At 34.7% G+C, this 18,857-nt stretch overlaps 1 protein-coding gene across 1 annotated transcript in view; it reads right to left on the bottom strand.

Annotated features, from left to right (window-relative positions):
• Positions 1 to 18,857, bottom strand: part of LOC128993576 (protein RCC2 homolog) — a 68,373-nt gene that overhangs the window by 5,201 nt on the left and 44,315 nt on the right. Inside the window, exon 8 of the mRNA XM_054417553.1 lies at positions 9,556 to 9,734. Within this exon, the coding sequence (XP_054273528.1) occupies positions 9,556 to 9,734 (179 nt within the window). The remainder of the gene's footprint in view (positions 1 to 9,555; positions 9,735 to 18,857) is intronic.

The following is an 18,857-nucleotide window of genomic DNA, read 5'->3' as shown; positions in this document are numbered from 1 at the left end:
ACTGATTTAAAAAATGGATTCAATAACAGCTGTAAATTTCAAATTTCGATTCTGCTTTGAATTAATTTAAAAAATCTGATTTGATAACAGCTGTAAATTTGAGACTCGGATTTGACCCGGGAATAATTAAAAAACTAGATTTTGACCTGGATTCAATAAAATCTATACAGCTATGATTTCGATTCTGATTTGACCCAAAATCCCTGGATTCGCACAGCCATACTGTCGGACGCGTTGCAGAAAGTCAACAGTGCCGGAAGGTCAAATAATTTATACCTGTGCCGCTAGGTCAAAAACTACAATGTTTGCAGTGTCTGTAGATCAAAAATCCCATTAAGTCAAATAGTACAGTCCAAACTAAAAACGTAGTCTATGTTAAAGCAATTGACTTATTGGGAATTTGACCTAATGCAACAGCAGTTTTAATATAACGAAATAAGATAAAATATAAGTTCAGTTTCGCTGAGTCAACAGTGCCGGAAGGTCAAAAGTATAATCTGTTAAAAACAACGATAGTCCTCTCGACGAATGACTTCAATAATTTCGTGCTTTGGTGTACTTAAAGTTGTGCTAAACTTTTGAAATTTTGCACAGAGCTTCTTGGTTAGTCCTACTCGATGACTATTTTGTTGGAACTTTAAACTATTTACCGATCTAATTAATAAAAATTGATATGTATGGTGAAATAGTTTTAAATCGTGATTTCTAACATGAAAAATTTAGCATGCGAGATTTTTTTTTGTTTTTGGGTTAGAGAGGTTTTGTCTGTGGCAAAGTTGTAGCCAAAAGTGTGATGCGTAAAATATATTTTTTTGGATTTTTTACAATTAGTGGTTCAATAGATAACTTAGGTTGAAGAGGACGGCAAATTTAGCATTTCGCAATGCATGGAAAGAACTACATCGTACGATGCGACTGCTGAGTGGACTTTTAATTTACAGTTCTAAGGACAAGAAAAAGATGAATATACAGATCACCAGTACATTCATATTATTTATAAAACATCTTTCTGTATTACCAGCTTACATTTTTCACTTATAAGAATACATCATAAACAGGGTGTTAAAAATAAGCGGGGAGATACTTATTACTAATTTTTTTAATACAAATATTTATCTTTACACTTTTCCAACCGATTTTTATGAAACTTGGTATGTATGTTAAGGTAGGAGAGACCCATGTTATAAAAAAAAAGATTCATCTCGATTCACCCTAAAATTTCAAAATTTAACACTTAACTACAATATAATATACTTTACTACACCACAATATTTACGTATCACCATAAATCTTTAATGAAATAAAACGTTCACATTTTTTAAATCCAAAGTAAATCAATATAATCTTTATTTTTTGAAAATATAGTAAAAAAATAAGGTGGTGTTAAAATAACGTCAGGCGAGTTTCGATCTGGGTGTTTCAGGTTTGAACCTATGAGGATTTAACATTAATTAACATTAATGCTTAATCCTCCTAGGTTTGAACTGATTGAGAGGAATACATGATACCGAAGGGGGGAGGTAGCAACAAGTGCACTAGTATTTACTATAAAATAGTGTCCAATTACAATTTGATGGATTTAACCAAAACCTTTTCTATTTCACTTATTTTCAGCTGTTAAATTTCAAACGATACGTTTTAGCCTACATCATTAACATTATTATCATCATCATCGTTTGAGTTTGGGCTTGCGGCAATGTATTTTTGTGAATAAAACCTTTAATTTGATACCAAACCTCTGCTGCTATTAATTGACTGTATGGACTAATAATTAACAGCTGTGTCTAAGGATTATGTCGGCCTTAGTCACTAACAGGACAACAAGATCGCTCCACTCATCACACACTCATCTCCATTCATACTTGGCTTAAAATGCATACATTTGTATGGTCGCCATTTCAAAAACAGGTAAAATAGTATTAAAATTATATAAGAATTTTGTCTCAGTCTTTGTGGTCCATCCCAATTGTCCCCATTGGTGTCCCCATTGTTTTAAGGGATAAAAAAAATTATAATAGCTTAAGACAGTAGATATTCATGGCTATTATTGATATACAAAGTCTCACTACTTTATCTATATTGTTAAAAAATATCCAGGACTTTTCAACCATACTGTATAACGCCAACACGAAATTTTTCCGAGGCGTAATACATTTATACAGTTTATATGTAGACTACATTATAACTCATAAAATAGTTCTACAATTAAATGGATCTCCTTTTACGAACGTATATAATAACCAGAAATTTTCAGATCGTCCTTGCGGGTAATTGAATGAAATGAAATGAAATGAAAAAATATCTTTATTCATATGGTATACAGTCGCATACATTGAATGGCGTCACTAGGCTTAAAACTAAATAAAACTAATCTACAATTCATCGAAACCATAAAGTGTTTTATCAGTTAAGAAATGTTTAAGTTTTTTTTTAAATTTGGAAATATTATCAATATTCCTCACCTCAGCTGGGAGTTTGTCCAAAAACCTTTTCCCTGCACAGGTGGTTTTTTTGTTAAAGAGCTCCAAGTTATGGACACTGACAGCAATTTTGTTTCTGTTCCGGGTAAAATAATTATGACAATCACCAAGTTTAGGGACCAAATTAGCATTAGAAAGTTTTTTTGTGTGTAAAATTGTATGAAAAACATAAATACTATACACAGTCATTATTCCCAATTTTGAAAAATATTGACGAGCGGAAGTATCCCATTCTAAATTTAACATAATTCTGATTGCACTTTTTTGACGAGTAAGAATTCTATCCAGGTTTTGCTTAGAGGTACAGCCATAAATACTTATGCCAAAAGATATTGATGAATCGATAAAAGCAAAATAAAGAATCTTTAAGGTTTCTATTGAGCAAAATTTTGACATTCTATTAATAGCATGGATACCAGAAGTAATTTTGTTGACTACCTGGTCAACATGCTTATTCCATGTAAGATTTTTGTCTACAATTAATCCTAAAAACCTTGTTGTGGTGATTTCTTCCAATTTATTATTTTGAAATTGAATTACAGGCTGTACAATTTGTTTTCTTTTTCCTGTTGTAAAAACCATAAAATTACTTTTGCTTAAATTTAACAAGAGCTGATGAGAATTTAAAAAAGTATTTAGCATATTTAAAGTATCAGAACAATGATTTTCTAAATTTGATAAAGATGAATTGCTGATTTTAAAAGTAACATCATCAGCATACAGGCAGATATTACTACTGTGTAAACTAGTTGAAAATGGAATTGACAGATCCCTAATATAAATGAGAAATAAGATCGGTCCCAAAATAGACCCTTGGGGTACCCCATGGTGAATCTCTGTAAGAGGAGAAGATCTTGAGATTAACCTGTTATTTGTCAAATTTTTAATTTCAACGTATTGATATCTGTTAGAAATATATGATCTAAACCATTCAAACGAAATGCCATCAATGCCCAAACTTCTGATTTTATCTAAAAGAATTGTATGTGACACACTGTCAAAAGCCTTACTTAAGTCTAAAAATATGCCAACTGTTGTTTCACCTTTGTCAAGAGAGTTTATTACTGATTCTATAAAATCTATTGCTGCAGTTGTAACTGATCTTCCTGATCTGAAGCCATGCTGATTATTATCATGTAAAGAATACTTTTCCAGATAATTCGTCAGTTGTATGTATACTGCTTTCTCATATATTTTTGAAATGGTAGGTAATAGCGAAAGAGGACGGTAATTGGTTATTTTTTTAGAATCGTTGTTTTTATAAAGAGGAATAACTTTAGCAATTTTTAATTTAGAAGGAAATAATCCACTAACAAAAGATGAGTTAATTAAATGCACAAGAGGTTTCACTAACTGATAGCAAGCATGCTTTAATATTGTCATGGGTATCTCATCAAAACCAGTTGAAAGTTTGTTATCAAAGGAACTGATAATTTTTAAAACTTCACTATCTGTGACTGGTTTTAACCTAAATTTAGTTTGGGAGACTTGTTGAATTGGCTTGTTGACATGTGTGTTGCTATTTTGTGCAAGGTGAGGAAGTATTGATGAGGTTACATAGGTGCTAAAAAAATCATTAAATATTAAGCTAATATCTCCAGGATCAGTAAACAATGTATGATTAAAATCTATTTCAATATTACTAAATGCTGGTTTCTTGTTGGAGACCTCATTATTAAGGATTTTCCAGGTAGTTTTACATACATTACTAGATTGCTTAACCTTAGTCTCAAAATGTTTCTTTTTAGTAGCAATGACTTTTTTTCTAAAATCCTTATTCAGACTTTTGGCTTTATCAAATAAAATTTTATTTTTTGTGTTACGTGCCATTTTACTCATGTTTACAATTTTAGATTTTTCATTCTTCAAATCATCTGTTATCCAAATATTATTTGATTGTTTGCATCGTTTTTTAAACTTAGGAAAACATGTATTAAAATAAAACATAAAAATTCTATGAAAAGTGTCGAATTTCTCCATAACATTTGCGTTGTAAACATCTATCCAGTTTTCATGATCTAATAATTTAGTAAACATGTGTAAATTTTTTTCACTAAAGTCTCTTACTTCTTTTACAGTTATTTTATTTGGAGTCAAAACATTTTGGTTTGTGAACTTATTATTTAGGCAACTAATCTGCAACAATAATCCATCGTGATCAGATATCTGGGTATTCACTCCAGTAACATTTATCTTATAATCTAAAACATTTGTCAATACATTATCTAGAGCTGATTCTGACATATATGTAACACGAGTAGGAAAGTTTACAAGATATCTCATGCTATATACCTGTAGTACGTCATTAAGCATTTTCCTGTAAGTAGTGTCCAATACATTAATATTTATGTCTCCAACAATTACAATATTTTTAAAATGTTTCAACAATAAATTTAATAAAGAGTCAAGCTTCTCTAAAAAGAGATTAATTTTTACAGAAGGGGATCGATATATTGCTACTAGTAAAAGCTTTAAACTATTATGCTTGTACTCTGTAATACAACACTCAAATTCTTTTTCACATATTATGTTGGTATTTTCCAAAATATTTATTTTTCTATGTTTTACATTTCCATTGATTTTACCAAGGATCAAGACACCACCACCACCAGATCTACTTCTTGCAAAAGATGAGTGAATACAATAGTTATTTAAATTAAATCTCGAAAGTTCTAAATCTGTCATTTTATGCTCATTAATTAATATTAAATCGGGATTTAATTCTTCAACTGTTATCTGTAAAGAATCTATTCTAGATGGCAGGTGTTGTATATTTAAATGAAATATATCCAATTTAAAACTTTTGTTGGTTAAATTTAAGTGATTTCTTTTGGCATCTTTAATAAGTTTTTTGAAGGCGGGTTGTCTGTTACAGTTGGTGGTGTACAAGATATAACATTGCTTACTTTATCCTTAGCTTCTAGATTACAATTGATATTAATATTTCGGGTTTGAGGAGGGAGTTGAAGTGTACATAGGGCAGAGAGGCTATGCATTACGCCGGCACCAGATACCGCACTGACACTAGCACACCCACTGACAGCCAACCCCCCATCACTTGACACAGTTGAAGGTGAAATTCTCAAACTGGACTGGGAGGTATCATCTTCCTCTTGTAGTTGGCTGTAGACATTAACATCTTTGTGAACTGCTGTTGTAGTTCTGGTTGCATCAGTGTGTTGTTGGATGTTATGGATACCAGTACTAGAAGTTTTGACAGCGATAGCTTCTCTGAGACTTGTGATAAACGCAGCATGCGAAAGGCCATTTCTAATGTTGGTGTTGGTTCTTTCATCTGAAGTTATGATGATAACTGATGCATTAGTTGACCTTTGAAATTTCACTATATTTTTTGCAAAGTGTGCAAGCGTGACATGATCTCTGGAGCATCCCATAGGAGAACAAATTAGGGTTTTCAAATTTTGTTTATTAAATTCTTCTATTAGTTGATCAAAAGCATTGTTGTAAAATATGTACTTGTTATGTCTTGGTTTTTGGTAGTACCTTGATTTAGTGACCAAGCCAAAAACTGATGGCCCATTGTTAACTTTCTGCTGTGTTAAATTAGAGTTACAGTAGTCCGAATCACATGGTTTACCAAAACACTCTTTAAAAGCTACAGCTACTCCTGCACTCATGTTTTTTTCATGAGTGAAATCAGCTGAAATACAATGAGCGAAAGCAACATCTACATTACATTTTTGTTCTTGAATAACAACTTTCATGTCAGCCTCAATTACAGTAATTCCAGGGTTGTCTTGATTTGTAGCTGTAACTGTTACTGTTTGATTTTGTAGGAGTGCTGTGGCTGTACCAGAGTTCAGGCCATGTGTACTCGTGAGAACAGTAGGCCTAGCATTTTTTCGGTTGCTGTACCACTTTTTTAAACAGTCAATTATAATATGTGCTAATTTAGTTTTGCCTTTGTTATTGAGGTGCAGTCCATGGGATGTGTAGTGATATCTTTTGAGTTCACTTAAATTGATTAGATGCACATTGTCACTTCTAGCTGTTAATTCATGGAGATAGTTGTTTACCATCTCTATATTTAAATTTTCAAAGTGATTCATGGGTTTGTCATGTCTTGTTGGTACAGTACATAAGAATACTGGTCTGGATTTGCTAATTTGGGTAAGTTTGTGTTCTAGATGTACATATATATCAGATAGGTTTCCATTCAGACTGTCATTGGTGCCTCCAAGTATGACTAAAGGGTAATTCTTGTTGTTATCTATGGATGCTGAGTCCACAACCTGCAGTAGAGTGGTATTGGCTCGTACATAGCCAAACGTGTTTATTTTGCCCAAGCTGTAGGTTTCAATCTTGTTGGCTACATTTCTACCTTGACTGTCCGAGCAGAATGTTAGATTAATATCAGGACATGTAGTTGTAGTTCCTTGGCTAGTTCTTCTTGTTCTTCTTTTAGGCCTAGTGTTATCAATCTGAAGTGCTGTAGGCTTTGTCATGGAGTCTTCCGGTGTCATGAGTTCTCTATCGGGTCTATTTGCCTTGGTAATATCCTGGTTACTCTGTTTGTCAAGAACAGAAAACTTATTTGTTGTTACTATTTCAGGTTCTTTTGTCAATGCCTTTTTAGTTTTAATATGATTTCTTTTAGCTCTAGGTTGTATTTGGGTCCAGGATTGTGAATTAGGTGTAGCTGAAGTTTTCTCTGTATTACACAACCTTTTATTTTCCTTGACTTTACCTCCTTTTTTAATCAACAAATTGTAAAACAATCCGTTGTTTAATGCTGTGGAATCATGCAGAAGATATGCAAGTATTGAGCGTTTTAAAATCACGTCTTCATTGGTGAGTTTACAATTCTGGAGATACTGCACATTTAATGACCCAGTAGTGATAATGTCATCTACCAAAGACTCTACGACCCAGCAGGAGATCACACCACAGTCATAGCTGTTCGACTGCTGTGGGCCATTCAATGACAGAAATTCAGCCATACACGTTTTTTCACCAAAATAATCTGAGAGCTTTTGAGCAACCTTCTTTGCAGCAGACAAATTGGCATTGTTCAAGGAGTCAAAATAATAGAATTTATTGTTCTTCCTGTCAAATGACAATACACTCCAGTGGGAACCGCTAATTCCACTGCTAAGATCTTCAGAGTCATTTATTAATGTTAAAATAATATGTTTGTTTTTAATTTCCAATGGATCTAGAAATTGGTGAACATCCATTGAGTTTTTCACTGCATGGACAATTAGTGGGTTTATAATAACACACGATGTCTTAGTTAATAACTTGTTATTTAACATATCAAGATATGGTTGGATAGTTATATCAGTTAACCAATTTGTGCCTAATAATTCAGTGGCAATCATTGACTTACTCATTGTGTTTGATTTAGTCTGTGTCCCAGTGGATGTTGTGGGTTTGGTTTCTTTGTCTGTTTGCATTTGCTTAATATTACCTTCCAGCCCAGTAATTAAATTGTCTTTGATTTTAATCTGATTATTTAATTGAGAAATCCTAGTCTCAAGATCATCGATTTCCTTCCTATATTTAGAGCACAATTCCTCAGACTCCTCCTCAGCTAACCTCAGGGATTTTTCCATCTTACTTTTCTCAAACATGAGTTGATAGTTAATCTCATTCAATTCTAATAAACTAGTTTCATGCTCAGGTTCATTATGTGTTTCTGGATCATAAATAAACTCCTCAGCTGTTATTTTAAATGAATCAGCTTCATCTATAGCTTGTCTCAATTTACTAGTCACTCTCTTTGTAGGTAAAACATCTTCTACATACATAGAAAAATCAAACATATCCATCCTCTTGCAGGTGCCAGTCTGCCCCGTGCCAAAAAATGTTACATGATATTTATCTTTGTCTACCTTGGTTACAAGAGCAGGCCATGGCTGATGTCCTTTAATTTTTGCAAAAATCTTGTCATTAATTGAAAACATTATTTACAAATAGCCGAGAATAATTACAAATATTGTAATTATTGTAGAGTAAAATGGATTTAGTTAAAAATAAACATAAACAAACTTCAGCATAATATGAATCCTTGAACTGAGTTATAAGAGATAAGATAAGGACCCCCAGCAGAGTCCAGTCAATCTGACCCTCCTTATCTGATCTGATAACAGACCCTTCTCTGCACTGTTATTTGAAATATTTTCAGGATTTTTAATTACATTTTCTTACCTAGCTGTTTAATTCTTTTCCACTTTGATAAATAAAAGTCAAGATAACATTCACTAGTTGAAAGTAAACAAATTACAGTAAAAATTATGTATAAAATTGCAGTATTTACTCATAAAATTAGCAAAAAATCAGGAGCACAAACTACACTAGACTTGCCTTGCTGCTCTCTCAAGCCACTCTCCTAGCTATTTGATGCCACAAATTTTGACAAAAGGCTATACCTATTTACAGTGTTGACCAAACAGTTGGCAAGAAGCATTAATAGATAAGCTATGTACCAAATATGATAATTTTAGCTCTATTCTAATTATGACAAAACACGAAGTAACTAAAAGCGAGTTTTTTTGGTGTAGTAAGCGTTGCAGGAGGTCTACTTTACACTGAATCGACGTTCACTTTTATTGCTTTTGATCTTCCGGCACTGTTGACTCAGCGAAACTGAACTTGTATTTTACCGTATTTCGTTATATTAAAACTGCTGTTGCATTAGGTCAAATTCCCAATAAGTCAATTGCTTTAACATAGACCACGTTTTTAGCTCGGACTGTATTATTTGACTTACTGGGACTTTTGATCTACAGACACTGCAAACATTGTAGTTTTTGACCTAGCGGCACAGGTATAAATTATTTGATCTTCCGGGACTGTTGACTTCCAGCAACATTCCCATACTGTCTACTAAATCACAAGGTTCAAAAAATATAAAAACTCGGTTACATGACAAAAAAAGTACTCACCAAATAAATTAATCTAGGCCTACAAATTTATGCTAGCTACAATTAAATCCAAATCTCAGTAGTAGTTATGTAGTTGGTACTGATTTTATCTTGATGAAATTTTCTAGGTTCTCAATTAATTGTACTTAGTTAAAAACATCACCATAGAGATGATCTGTATGACTTACCAGTTCTCCGAATGCCGGGGACGGGCCAAAGGATATGACACTGTTGTCTGCTGCCATGACTACAGCAGTGATGCCACACCCGACAGACCTCACGTTCCAACCGTATAGATCCTGCATGGGCTTCGGATACATGTTAGCCTCTCCGGTTTTCTTGGACTGTCCGAACAGGTAGGCCACCTCTGCAGACAAAAACACACTTGAGAAATGGACAGATTTGAGTCTAAAATCATTTATTAAACATTCATTACATGCTATCATTTGTACAATCCAATAACCAGCAGGGTTGTTCTCAAATTCAAAGCAAATATAGTGTCTCATTAAAATAACAACAATTTATAAATAAAATTTTTGCAAAAAAAAATTTATAATAATGCCAGTTATTATAATTAACATGGTAAGTGGAACAAAACAATTATAAAATAAAAATAAATATGTTTTAAAAAATCATGTGTGCCTTATTTTTCCCTTCGCTCACTGTCTCCTGTCTCAGGGTTCTAAGTTCAAAGTTAAAAATTTCCATGAAAATGATGCCAAAAAATAATAAAGGAACATTCAATATATTGATGAAAGAATGCCATTTGTTAATCAATTGAAGCAGGGGCGGCTCCAGGATAGATTCTCGGGGGGGGCCATCCAGTGGCTATGGCTTCTCCGGGGGGCCTGGGGGGTATGGAATACCCCCCAGCAAAAGGGGGGGGTCCTCCCCCGGGAAAATTTTGAAAAATATGTGTTCAATATTGCTGTTTTAAGCCATCTAAAAGTGCTGGCCGTAACTTCATAAAATTTTGAAGTTAAATATTTTAAAGTTTTGACTATTTGAATTTGAATTTGAATTTGAAATTCAGTTTACTCCAACGTTTTTTAGTTGTAAGTACAGAAAATGATTTTTTGATCACAGGAAATGAAGTACGGTACACTCCTTTAAAATAGTATATGTTTAATGTTTTTTTTAATCCACAAATAAAAAAAAAACGATATTACTAAAAATCAAAAACATCTTAAAATGTGTTTTCTTTTAAATAATATATTACTAAGATGCAAGAGGCAATAAAACATAAATTCGTGCTGACATTTAGCTGAAAAAGCAGTGTTACAGAGAAACCCCTTATTAATTATTGTACTAAGCTTATGGGTAGATAGATAGGCCTATCTCTAAGACACAAGCAAATTTTATTCATAATATATGAAATGGTGTACAACAAACTGTTGTCATTCAAAAGAGACTACTGTAGGTACAGTTACTAACCACAAAAAAACTAACCCTAGCCTATTTACATTTAAGTTTTAATGACACAAGAAAATTACATTATAATAAACTGGTAAACAACAAACTGTAATAATATAAACGAAACTTCAAACCAGTTAACCACTAAAACAAAATAACCCTAACCTAAGTAAATTTTAGTTTTAAAGACACAAGAAAATTAAATTAACAAGTTATAAAATGGTTTACTATAAACTGTGGTTATTGAAAATAAATTACAGCTAACCACTAAAACAAACCAAGCCTAACCTAAGTACTTTTGAGTATGAGTTTAAAAGATACAATAAAATTAGATTCATAATTAATAAACTGGTTAACAACAAACATAAGTTATTATACGCGACACGACAACACAATGAACTTCATTCTCACATCACACATGATGATACAAGTCGGCCTAGGACGCCTAGGTGCTTCTTCAAATTCAGTATCGTACGTAACATCGAAATCGACCAAGGAAACGCCTTTTTGTAACAGAGGGCGATGAAGACTCCATAACAAAATACAAACATGTAACCTTATAAAACAAAATCCAACCTTCGAATGCCTGAGTTTGCAAATCTGTCTATTACTTTGTTAACATCCACTTTAATATCCCTGTGGGTGGGTGTGAAGCAAACATAGGCCACTTAATCTTTCTTCTCCCATCGTTGATCTTAACCATGTCTTTAACCGTCGCAATGTAGAAAATGATCTTTCTGCAGACGCAACACTTACCGGCAAAGTACAAAGTATTTTTAGCAAATCATAAATGGTAGGGAAAATGTCTGTGTCGCAAGCTTCTAGAGCGTCTAGAGCAGTTTTCGGTAGATCAACTCCTGATGCTTTTTCTCTAAGCCATTTCGCGTGCCATAAATCAAACTCCCCTTCGATAAGATTACTTTTTTGTTTTTGCCCAAGTATTGGTGATAGTTTTTCAGTTAGTATGAGTAAATTTGCCTTATCTTGTGTTGGTGGAGAGTTAGTTTGTGGCTCAAGTTCAATGTATTTTACAATCTTTGACGGAATGAGTATACTAAGACCAAAACATTCTAGAGAGTAGAGTGTCTTTGGAAAATCTTGATTTAAGATCAATGATGATGTTATCTAGTAGAGGGATGAATATTGATTTCTTGAATTAGTCCTCAGGCTCAGTAGTCATATAATTGGTTCGATTTCTTTGAATGCCAGCTATTCTTGGCAATTTTAGCTCGATGTCCAAAACTGAGCACAACCCTTTTACCCCACTAAAAATCTTTGGGAACACAATGTCACACTCTCTTCTCTTCGTTTCCAAAACTGAAATAGTATCATGGATTGCATCAGATGCTTTTTTCAAATCTAATGATGGTGCTTGAAGCATTCTACTTAAGGGGAGCGTTTGTTTCAATACGTCTATCAGAGAAAGTAAAGATGTTATAAACTGAACATCACATAGAGATTTCATTAGGGCATTAGCTTTTGACGAACTGTTTATGTCTGTCCACTCAGAAATAGATTCTAGAGCTTTAACTGTATATGGTAGAGCTTCACAGAACTTTATCACACTATCATGTCTTTCCACCCATCGGGTTTCACAGAGACTAGATAATTTAGTCCCTTTGTTTTCTCCTAACTCCTCATTCCTTTCCTCAAGTACACTCTGGAGAACTGTACTTCTTTTTGCAGAAGCTGAAAAAAACTCAACAACAGTTTTTATTGTGCCTATAAGATTTCGTATGCATTGCACATTATTAGATCTCGATAAGGAGTTATTCAAAGCGTGATTCAAACACGGACATCTAACCGCATAAACTGCTTCCTTTAAAATTTCCGAGACTGCGCCTTTTACATCGGAAGACATGACGCTGCAACTGTCAGTGCCAACCCCAACACAATTCTTTATATCTAAGTCTAGGTCTTTTACAAGTCTTACAACTATCTTCCCTAACATTTCACCACTAAGCTTGGGCTCAGCACTTTTGTCCTCCGTGAGTTCAATCAGTTTTTCGTGTGCATCAATAAAACAGAAAAAATCTTCTCTGACTTGTCCATTGAAAAGGTATCTCATTGTTAGGGACAGTTGCGATGTGTGTGATAAATCGGTGGTTTCATCGAATATAAATACTGTAGAATCTAGCTTCTTTTACTCGGTTTATCAACACATTCTTTATTTCCTCTCCACAACATTCAATAAGTTGGTTTTGGGTGTTTTTCCCTATATACGTTGCCCTGGAGCTTGCATTGTCCAAATGCTTCTTCAAAACGCAATCTCCTGACGCCACCTTGAATCTCAGGAGCTCTCTAAAGTTACCTTCGTTTGCGACTATGGATTTGTTGTCATCTAACAGTTGACCGTCGTCGCGATGACCACGCAACGGTATGTTTTGCCGACCTAAAAACAGAATAGTTTCGACAATTGGACGCAGTCTCTCTCGGTTTTCCGTCACTTGTTGCAGGCGTTGTGTATTGACTTTATTAATAACTGTATGTTTAGGTGACAGATACGCTTTAACAAATTTTTTACCAGCATCAACGCTATGTTGGTGGTAAATATTTTTTTCATGAGTTTCTAAAAACCCGTCTTTTCCCAAGAGTTTTGCAAAGCAGGTCACAGGTTTTGACACAAAGGATTGGAGGTGGACACCTTTGTTATGGCCACTGTATTCTTGAGAGAATAGGACGCAATATTTGCAATAAAGTCCTTTTTGTGCATCTGATAAAACTAACCAGTGTTTACTTTGTAGATGTTGCTTTCCTAAGTACCGCTTTACTTCCTTCCCAGCTTTATGGTGGAGCGAAAATGGAAATACATAATCTTCTGGTGGTTGCCAATGATTCTGTAACAGGCCAAACTTTGTAAATTTATCTATTGGCTTCCCAATATAGTTTCCAATATCAAATGTTTTTATTGGTTCATTCGAAGCGGCAATAGTTGAAATCTCTGAACCGTCTGAAGAAGGCAAAGGTAGTTCTGGAAGCATGTCAGCCACTTCAGGAGCTTCAGAGTAATTTGACGAGTCATTGTTTGCGGGTTGTAGTTGTAATGGTATTTCCGAATTTTCAGAGAGTATGGGTATATTAGGACCTGAAGACGTACTAGGCTGTGGTTCTGATAAGTCGATCTCGAGATTCTTTCTTGGTGGTATTGGATTTTTTTGATTTTCAGGTGGTGTACCAGAAGGACTTGAAGACGTGCCAGGCTGTGGCTCTGATAAGTTGATCTCAAGATTCTTTCTTGGCAATTTCCCAAAATAAGATTCAATTGGGTTGGATAATTTTCTTTTTGTGGATTTCCCAGGTATACTCTGAAAACATCAGAGTGTTCAATGAATTTGGAAAGTAATAAAAATATTCCTGCTATTTTTTTCAGCAAGAATAAAAAAAATATTTAAGTTAAGTTTAGATTTGATAACAATGTAGTTTTTAATATCTGTAAGCCTAATAAACGGAAGTCGGAAAATAAACGGTATCAGCAATCTGGCACATACTTTCTCCCACTAGCTTGTCATCAACCATTATCATGGGTAAGCGGTAGGGGTAATATTTTAAATATTTTGCAAGAAAAATCACAAAAGGTGCAATAATTTTTGAACCGCAACTTAAACAGTAATGGGGGGGATTGCACTGCTGGACTAGCCTATTTTGTTTGGATTATAAGGACCATATCAATATCTTACTTATTTTAATCAAAACCAAATATTTTCGAAAATCTGATTTGTTACGACCTTGAAGGGGTTGTGCTACCGAAATCAAACTTAAATTACCGTTTCGTTTTAAGTATTTTATACGATACATTCGGTCATTATAAAATGTCCATAATATCACGTTGAGTGCTGAAAACCAATGGCAGCGAGCCCCGGCGCGCCAGTGAATCAGCGAACGCAATTGGCTTCGAGCGGTGGTGATGGTGCTGCGTTACCCCTTGAGTGGACGTAGTTCACTGAAACACCCACAGGTAGCAGCACTGCCTGGATCCGTAGGCAGTATCTTTGTAATTTTTTCACTCGTAGAAAGTGGTCGAAACCGGGATAAAAGCATTGGCAGGCGGGATTTTATGGGAAATTTTAGTACCAACCTTCACCAAAATAAAGCTCGCATTCTAAACTACAGGCTGGCGACGATTCGTTCTCCGGCAATGCCTGAGCACATACTGAACTAGTCAATAGATGTAGCCCCCGCACTCAACATGTTTGTTTTATATAAGCAGTATTAGTATATTATATGCATGCTTGGTATTCGTGGACAATGATAGTTATTATGTATTTTAAAAATCAAAATTGTATCGGGTATTATGATCTAAAAATAGGTTAGGAATTTAAGATACACTTGCTGATCATGTCTGTTCTGAGTAAAGAGATAAATGTTTGTATTAAACATTTTACGATGGCTTACCTTTTTCATGGTGATGCTACGAACGTACGAAGGAACAAAACAAGTACAATAATAAGCTAAGAAGTAGAAAAGTAACTTTAGGCATAATTCTCTCACAGTCTATCTCCATGACACTTTGACACCTACCAACATTACAACAACAACACAGCCCGGTCCGGGTGCGCGCGCAGCTTGTCCAAGAACCACACCAATGCCAACCTGACAATGTTAAATTTCGATTTGAATATTAAATTCAATAAGCAAGAGGTTATAGATGTAATAAAAGTGAATTCTTCGCAAACTGATTGTGGGTTGAATGACTGCAATGGGCTACTTCGGTGATGCATATTTATTCATATAGCCTATGTTTATTTTTTATTTTTCCTTGGCTCTCGGGGGGGGGCCATGGCCCCCCCCCTGGAGCCGCCCCTGAATTGAAGAGGAAAGCTCAATATCATCACGTTTTTAAATATTTATGAAGTTTTAACTGTCTTCAAGTTCACGACGAATTTGCCGCGATGTTTTGAATTTGCCGCTAAATCGCCCGCCAATCAACGTATACCAGCATGCACCGGCACTGTGTGAGAGTGGAGTGTATTGTACAGAACGCCGGCCGAAACTTGATGATAAATTATATATTTCCCGAGTTAAAACGGAAATTCTGGTTAGAATTAGTGCGTACCTTTATTGCTGTTTCCTTCACTCACGTATCATAACTCAATAAATTTACAAATAACAATAATAACAATGGTATTGTTTAAAAGTACCGAGCAGCCAGTATAACCTCACTTTCAGGCCAGCTGAAGCTGCAGTTACAGTCGCGTCAAAAGTAATAGACCTTCAAATTTTCTCTCCGCTCACATTCTCTCCACTCACGTGATCGGAGAGAAAAACGTGAGCGAAGAGAATGTTTTGTGACCAAATAACTTCTTTAGAGAGATTTGTTGTCATGATTACTTTCCAAAATCAAAAGTTACTCTGTAACAATTTAACCTCTGGGTTTTTTGATAAATACTAGGTTTAAAATACTCACTCACGTGATCGGAGAGAAATACATGAGCCAAGAGAATGTTTTGTGACCAATAGAGAGATTTGTTGTCATGATTACTTTCCAAAATCAAAGATAATTTATTTTCGCTTTATAAAATTTACTACCCTATGTAACAATTTAACCTCTGAGTTAAGAGGGTTCCCTACCCCCGCCGAAAAACGTTAGAAAACCGCTTCGCGCGGTATCATATAGCGATTCCAGTTTAAACATTTAAATTGTGAACCATACACCATTTTGTATATAAAGAGTGGCTCTACTAAGTTTGCTTTTTAAAAAATGTCTATGCTTACGCAATCAAGGGCAACGACTTGTCAAAGTTAGTGAACTTTACAGTTGAGAAATAATATATTTTTTGAAATTATCGATTTTTAATAAAGCAATATTAGTGCGAAATTTAACTAAAAATTTTAAGTCACTTTTAGTTTCAAGAAAAGATTGGTTGTTTGCAATCGGTTTCTCTTTTCCGCCTAGATAGATATTTCGGCATTAGTTGTTTGGACGGCAAACGAACAAACTTTGCTAAGAAAAGGTCGTATCAAGCTAGATGCGCTGCTGCAGTCGTGAGCCACAATAGCGGTACACCGCATTAAAAGTTGCACAAAGCTGTGTACGAATGCAGCCCTGGAAAATATTCCAAGTCATATGAAATAAGGCGAAAAAAATAATCAAACGTGCACACTTGCGGTTGATGACTCCAAAAAGTAGGTGCCGACTACTCCTAGGAAACACCAATAAGTCAGATCCACATTATGGCGAAAACGCCCAAAGGCCAGAGCTTGGTGAAGATGAGTATAAAATGAAAACCGAGGAGTTCTTGAACAGCTTGAAAAAAAAAACTGAAGAAGAAGTGAAAATAACTGAAGCCAACACGAAACTGCAGCAAGCCTTGTGGAGAGAAGAAAGACGCAGGCTTCTAACGGCCTCAAACTTTGCTCAAATGTGTAAACGACTTCCACATACAAGTTGTGATAAACTTGTCACACGACTGCTTTATAGCAATGAGATTGACGTGCACAGTTTGAGGTACGGTCGAGAGAACGAGGCAGTGGCTATCCAGGAGCTAAGAGCAGCTGGAATGGATATTTCCAAGTGCAGCCTCTTCATCGACGTGGAATTGCCATACCTTGCTGCAACGCCAGATGGTCTTCTGGGCGAAGATGCTATTGTGGAAATCAAGTGTCCTTCAGCGGCAGGTAACCTCACACCAGATGAAGCTATAGCACAAAAAAATGGAGTGTTCAGTAATTTCTGGTGGGAAAACAAGAACAAAATACTAGAGGTGAATCGATCCCACGCATACTTCTACCAGGTGCAAGGCCAGCTCCACATAACAAATAAGAATTACTGCATGTTTGTTGTGTGGACACCAAAAGGAATGAAACCCCAACGGATTGATAAGGATGAAGAATTTTGGAAAACGAAGATGGAAGAAAAACTAACTAGGTACTACAAAAATTGTTTGTTGCCCGAGATAATAGATCCCTGAAAACCACGGAACATGCCAATCAGGAAACCCCTCCTACATTGTTGAAGCTAAGAAGAAGAGAAAGCGATAAGATGATACAATGAGATACAATTTGAATATAGTAGTATAGAGATATATTTGAAGATTTAGTATTTGTAAATCTTGTCTTGTAAATATTACTCATATTCACGATATTATTATTTTTAATTATTGCAATGATTTTCACGTATAATTGAAATTGCATTTTACCACTCAGTCATACACAATTTTCTCTTTACACTTTTAAATGTTCTTACGATTGCTATAACTTTTTTGTGTTGTAAATAATATTTCTGTTATTATAAAAAAGATTTGTATAGTATGGTATGTTTGCGGAATATTTTTATAGTTTTTATGTGTGATACTTAGCTGTAGGCCTACTGTCATTTCTTTGAAGATTTAGTATTTGTAAATCTTGTCGTGTAAATATTACTTATATTCACGATATAATTATTTTTAATTATTGCAATGATTTTCACGTATAATTGAAATTCCATTTTACCATTCAGTCATACATCATTTTCTCTTTACACCTTTAAATGTTCTTACGATTACTATATACTATAACTTTTTTGTGTTTTAAATAATATTTTTGCTATTATAATTAACATTTATAAAATATTAGTATTTTTAAGCAATATGTATAGGCCTATGATGTTTAGTTTTCTATTTGTTGCATAATTTAGAGTGTGTTAGATAGCACGTGCATATTAGTTTTTTTTTCAATTTGTTAACTATAATATAACATTCTTTTAAATTATTCTAGAGATATCTACTGAATATTTTTATTATGAAATAAGAATTTCATTGAATCAATTATATTCAATACCTCTTATTTATAAGCGAAATAAATAAGTAAGCATATGAATTCAAAAAATTATAACTTGGGCTATAATCCCACACTTATTTTACAGCGGTGTCATCTGACTGGAAGAGGCGCGCAACGGTCTTGAGTCTGTATGAACGGCGTGAATAGGTTCAGGGAGGTAGCCCGTTGTCGCCAGTCGCCGAGGGTTGTAAAAGAGAGAGAGGGGGAACTAGGGGAGAAAGTGAAAGTGAGTGCACTGCTGGGGCGGGTTTACTAGGATGGGCCTACTTCCACTGCGGAGGCGTCCTGGCGGTGACACGACCAGCAGACAGCAATCCTAGGG

Source organism: Macrosteles quadrilineatus, unplaced genomic scaffold, assembly GCF_028750875.1.
Source record: "Macrosteles quadrilineatus isolate MER2022 unplaced genomic scaffold, UCM_ALF_1.0 Scaffold_4__1_contigs__length_99947679, whole genome shotgun sequence".
Lineage (NCBI taxonomy): Eukaryota > Metazoa > Arthropoda > Insecta > Hemiptera > Cicadellidae > Macrosteles > Macrosteles quadrilineatus.
Note: the sequence above shows the minus strand (reverse complement) of the source record. Positions and strands in the feature narration are given on the sequence as shown.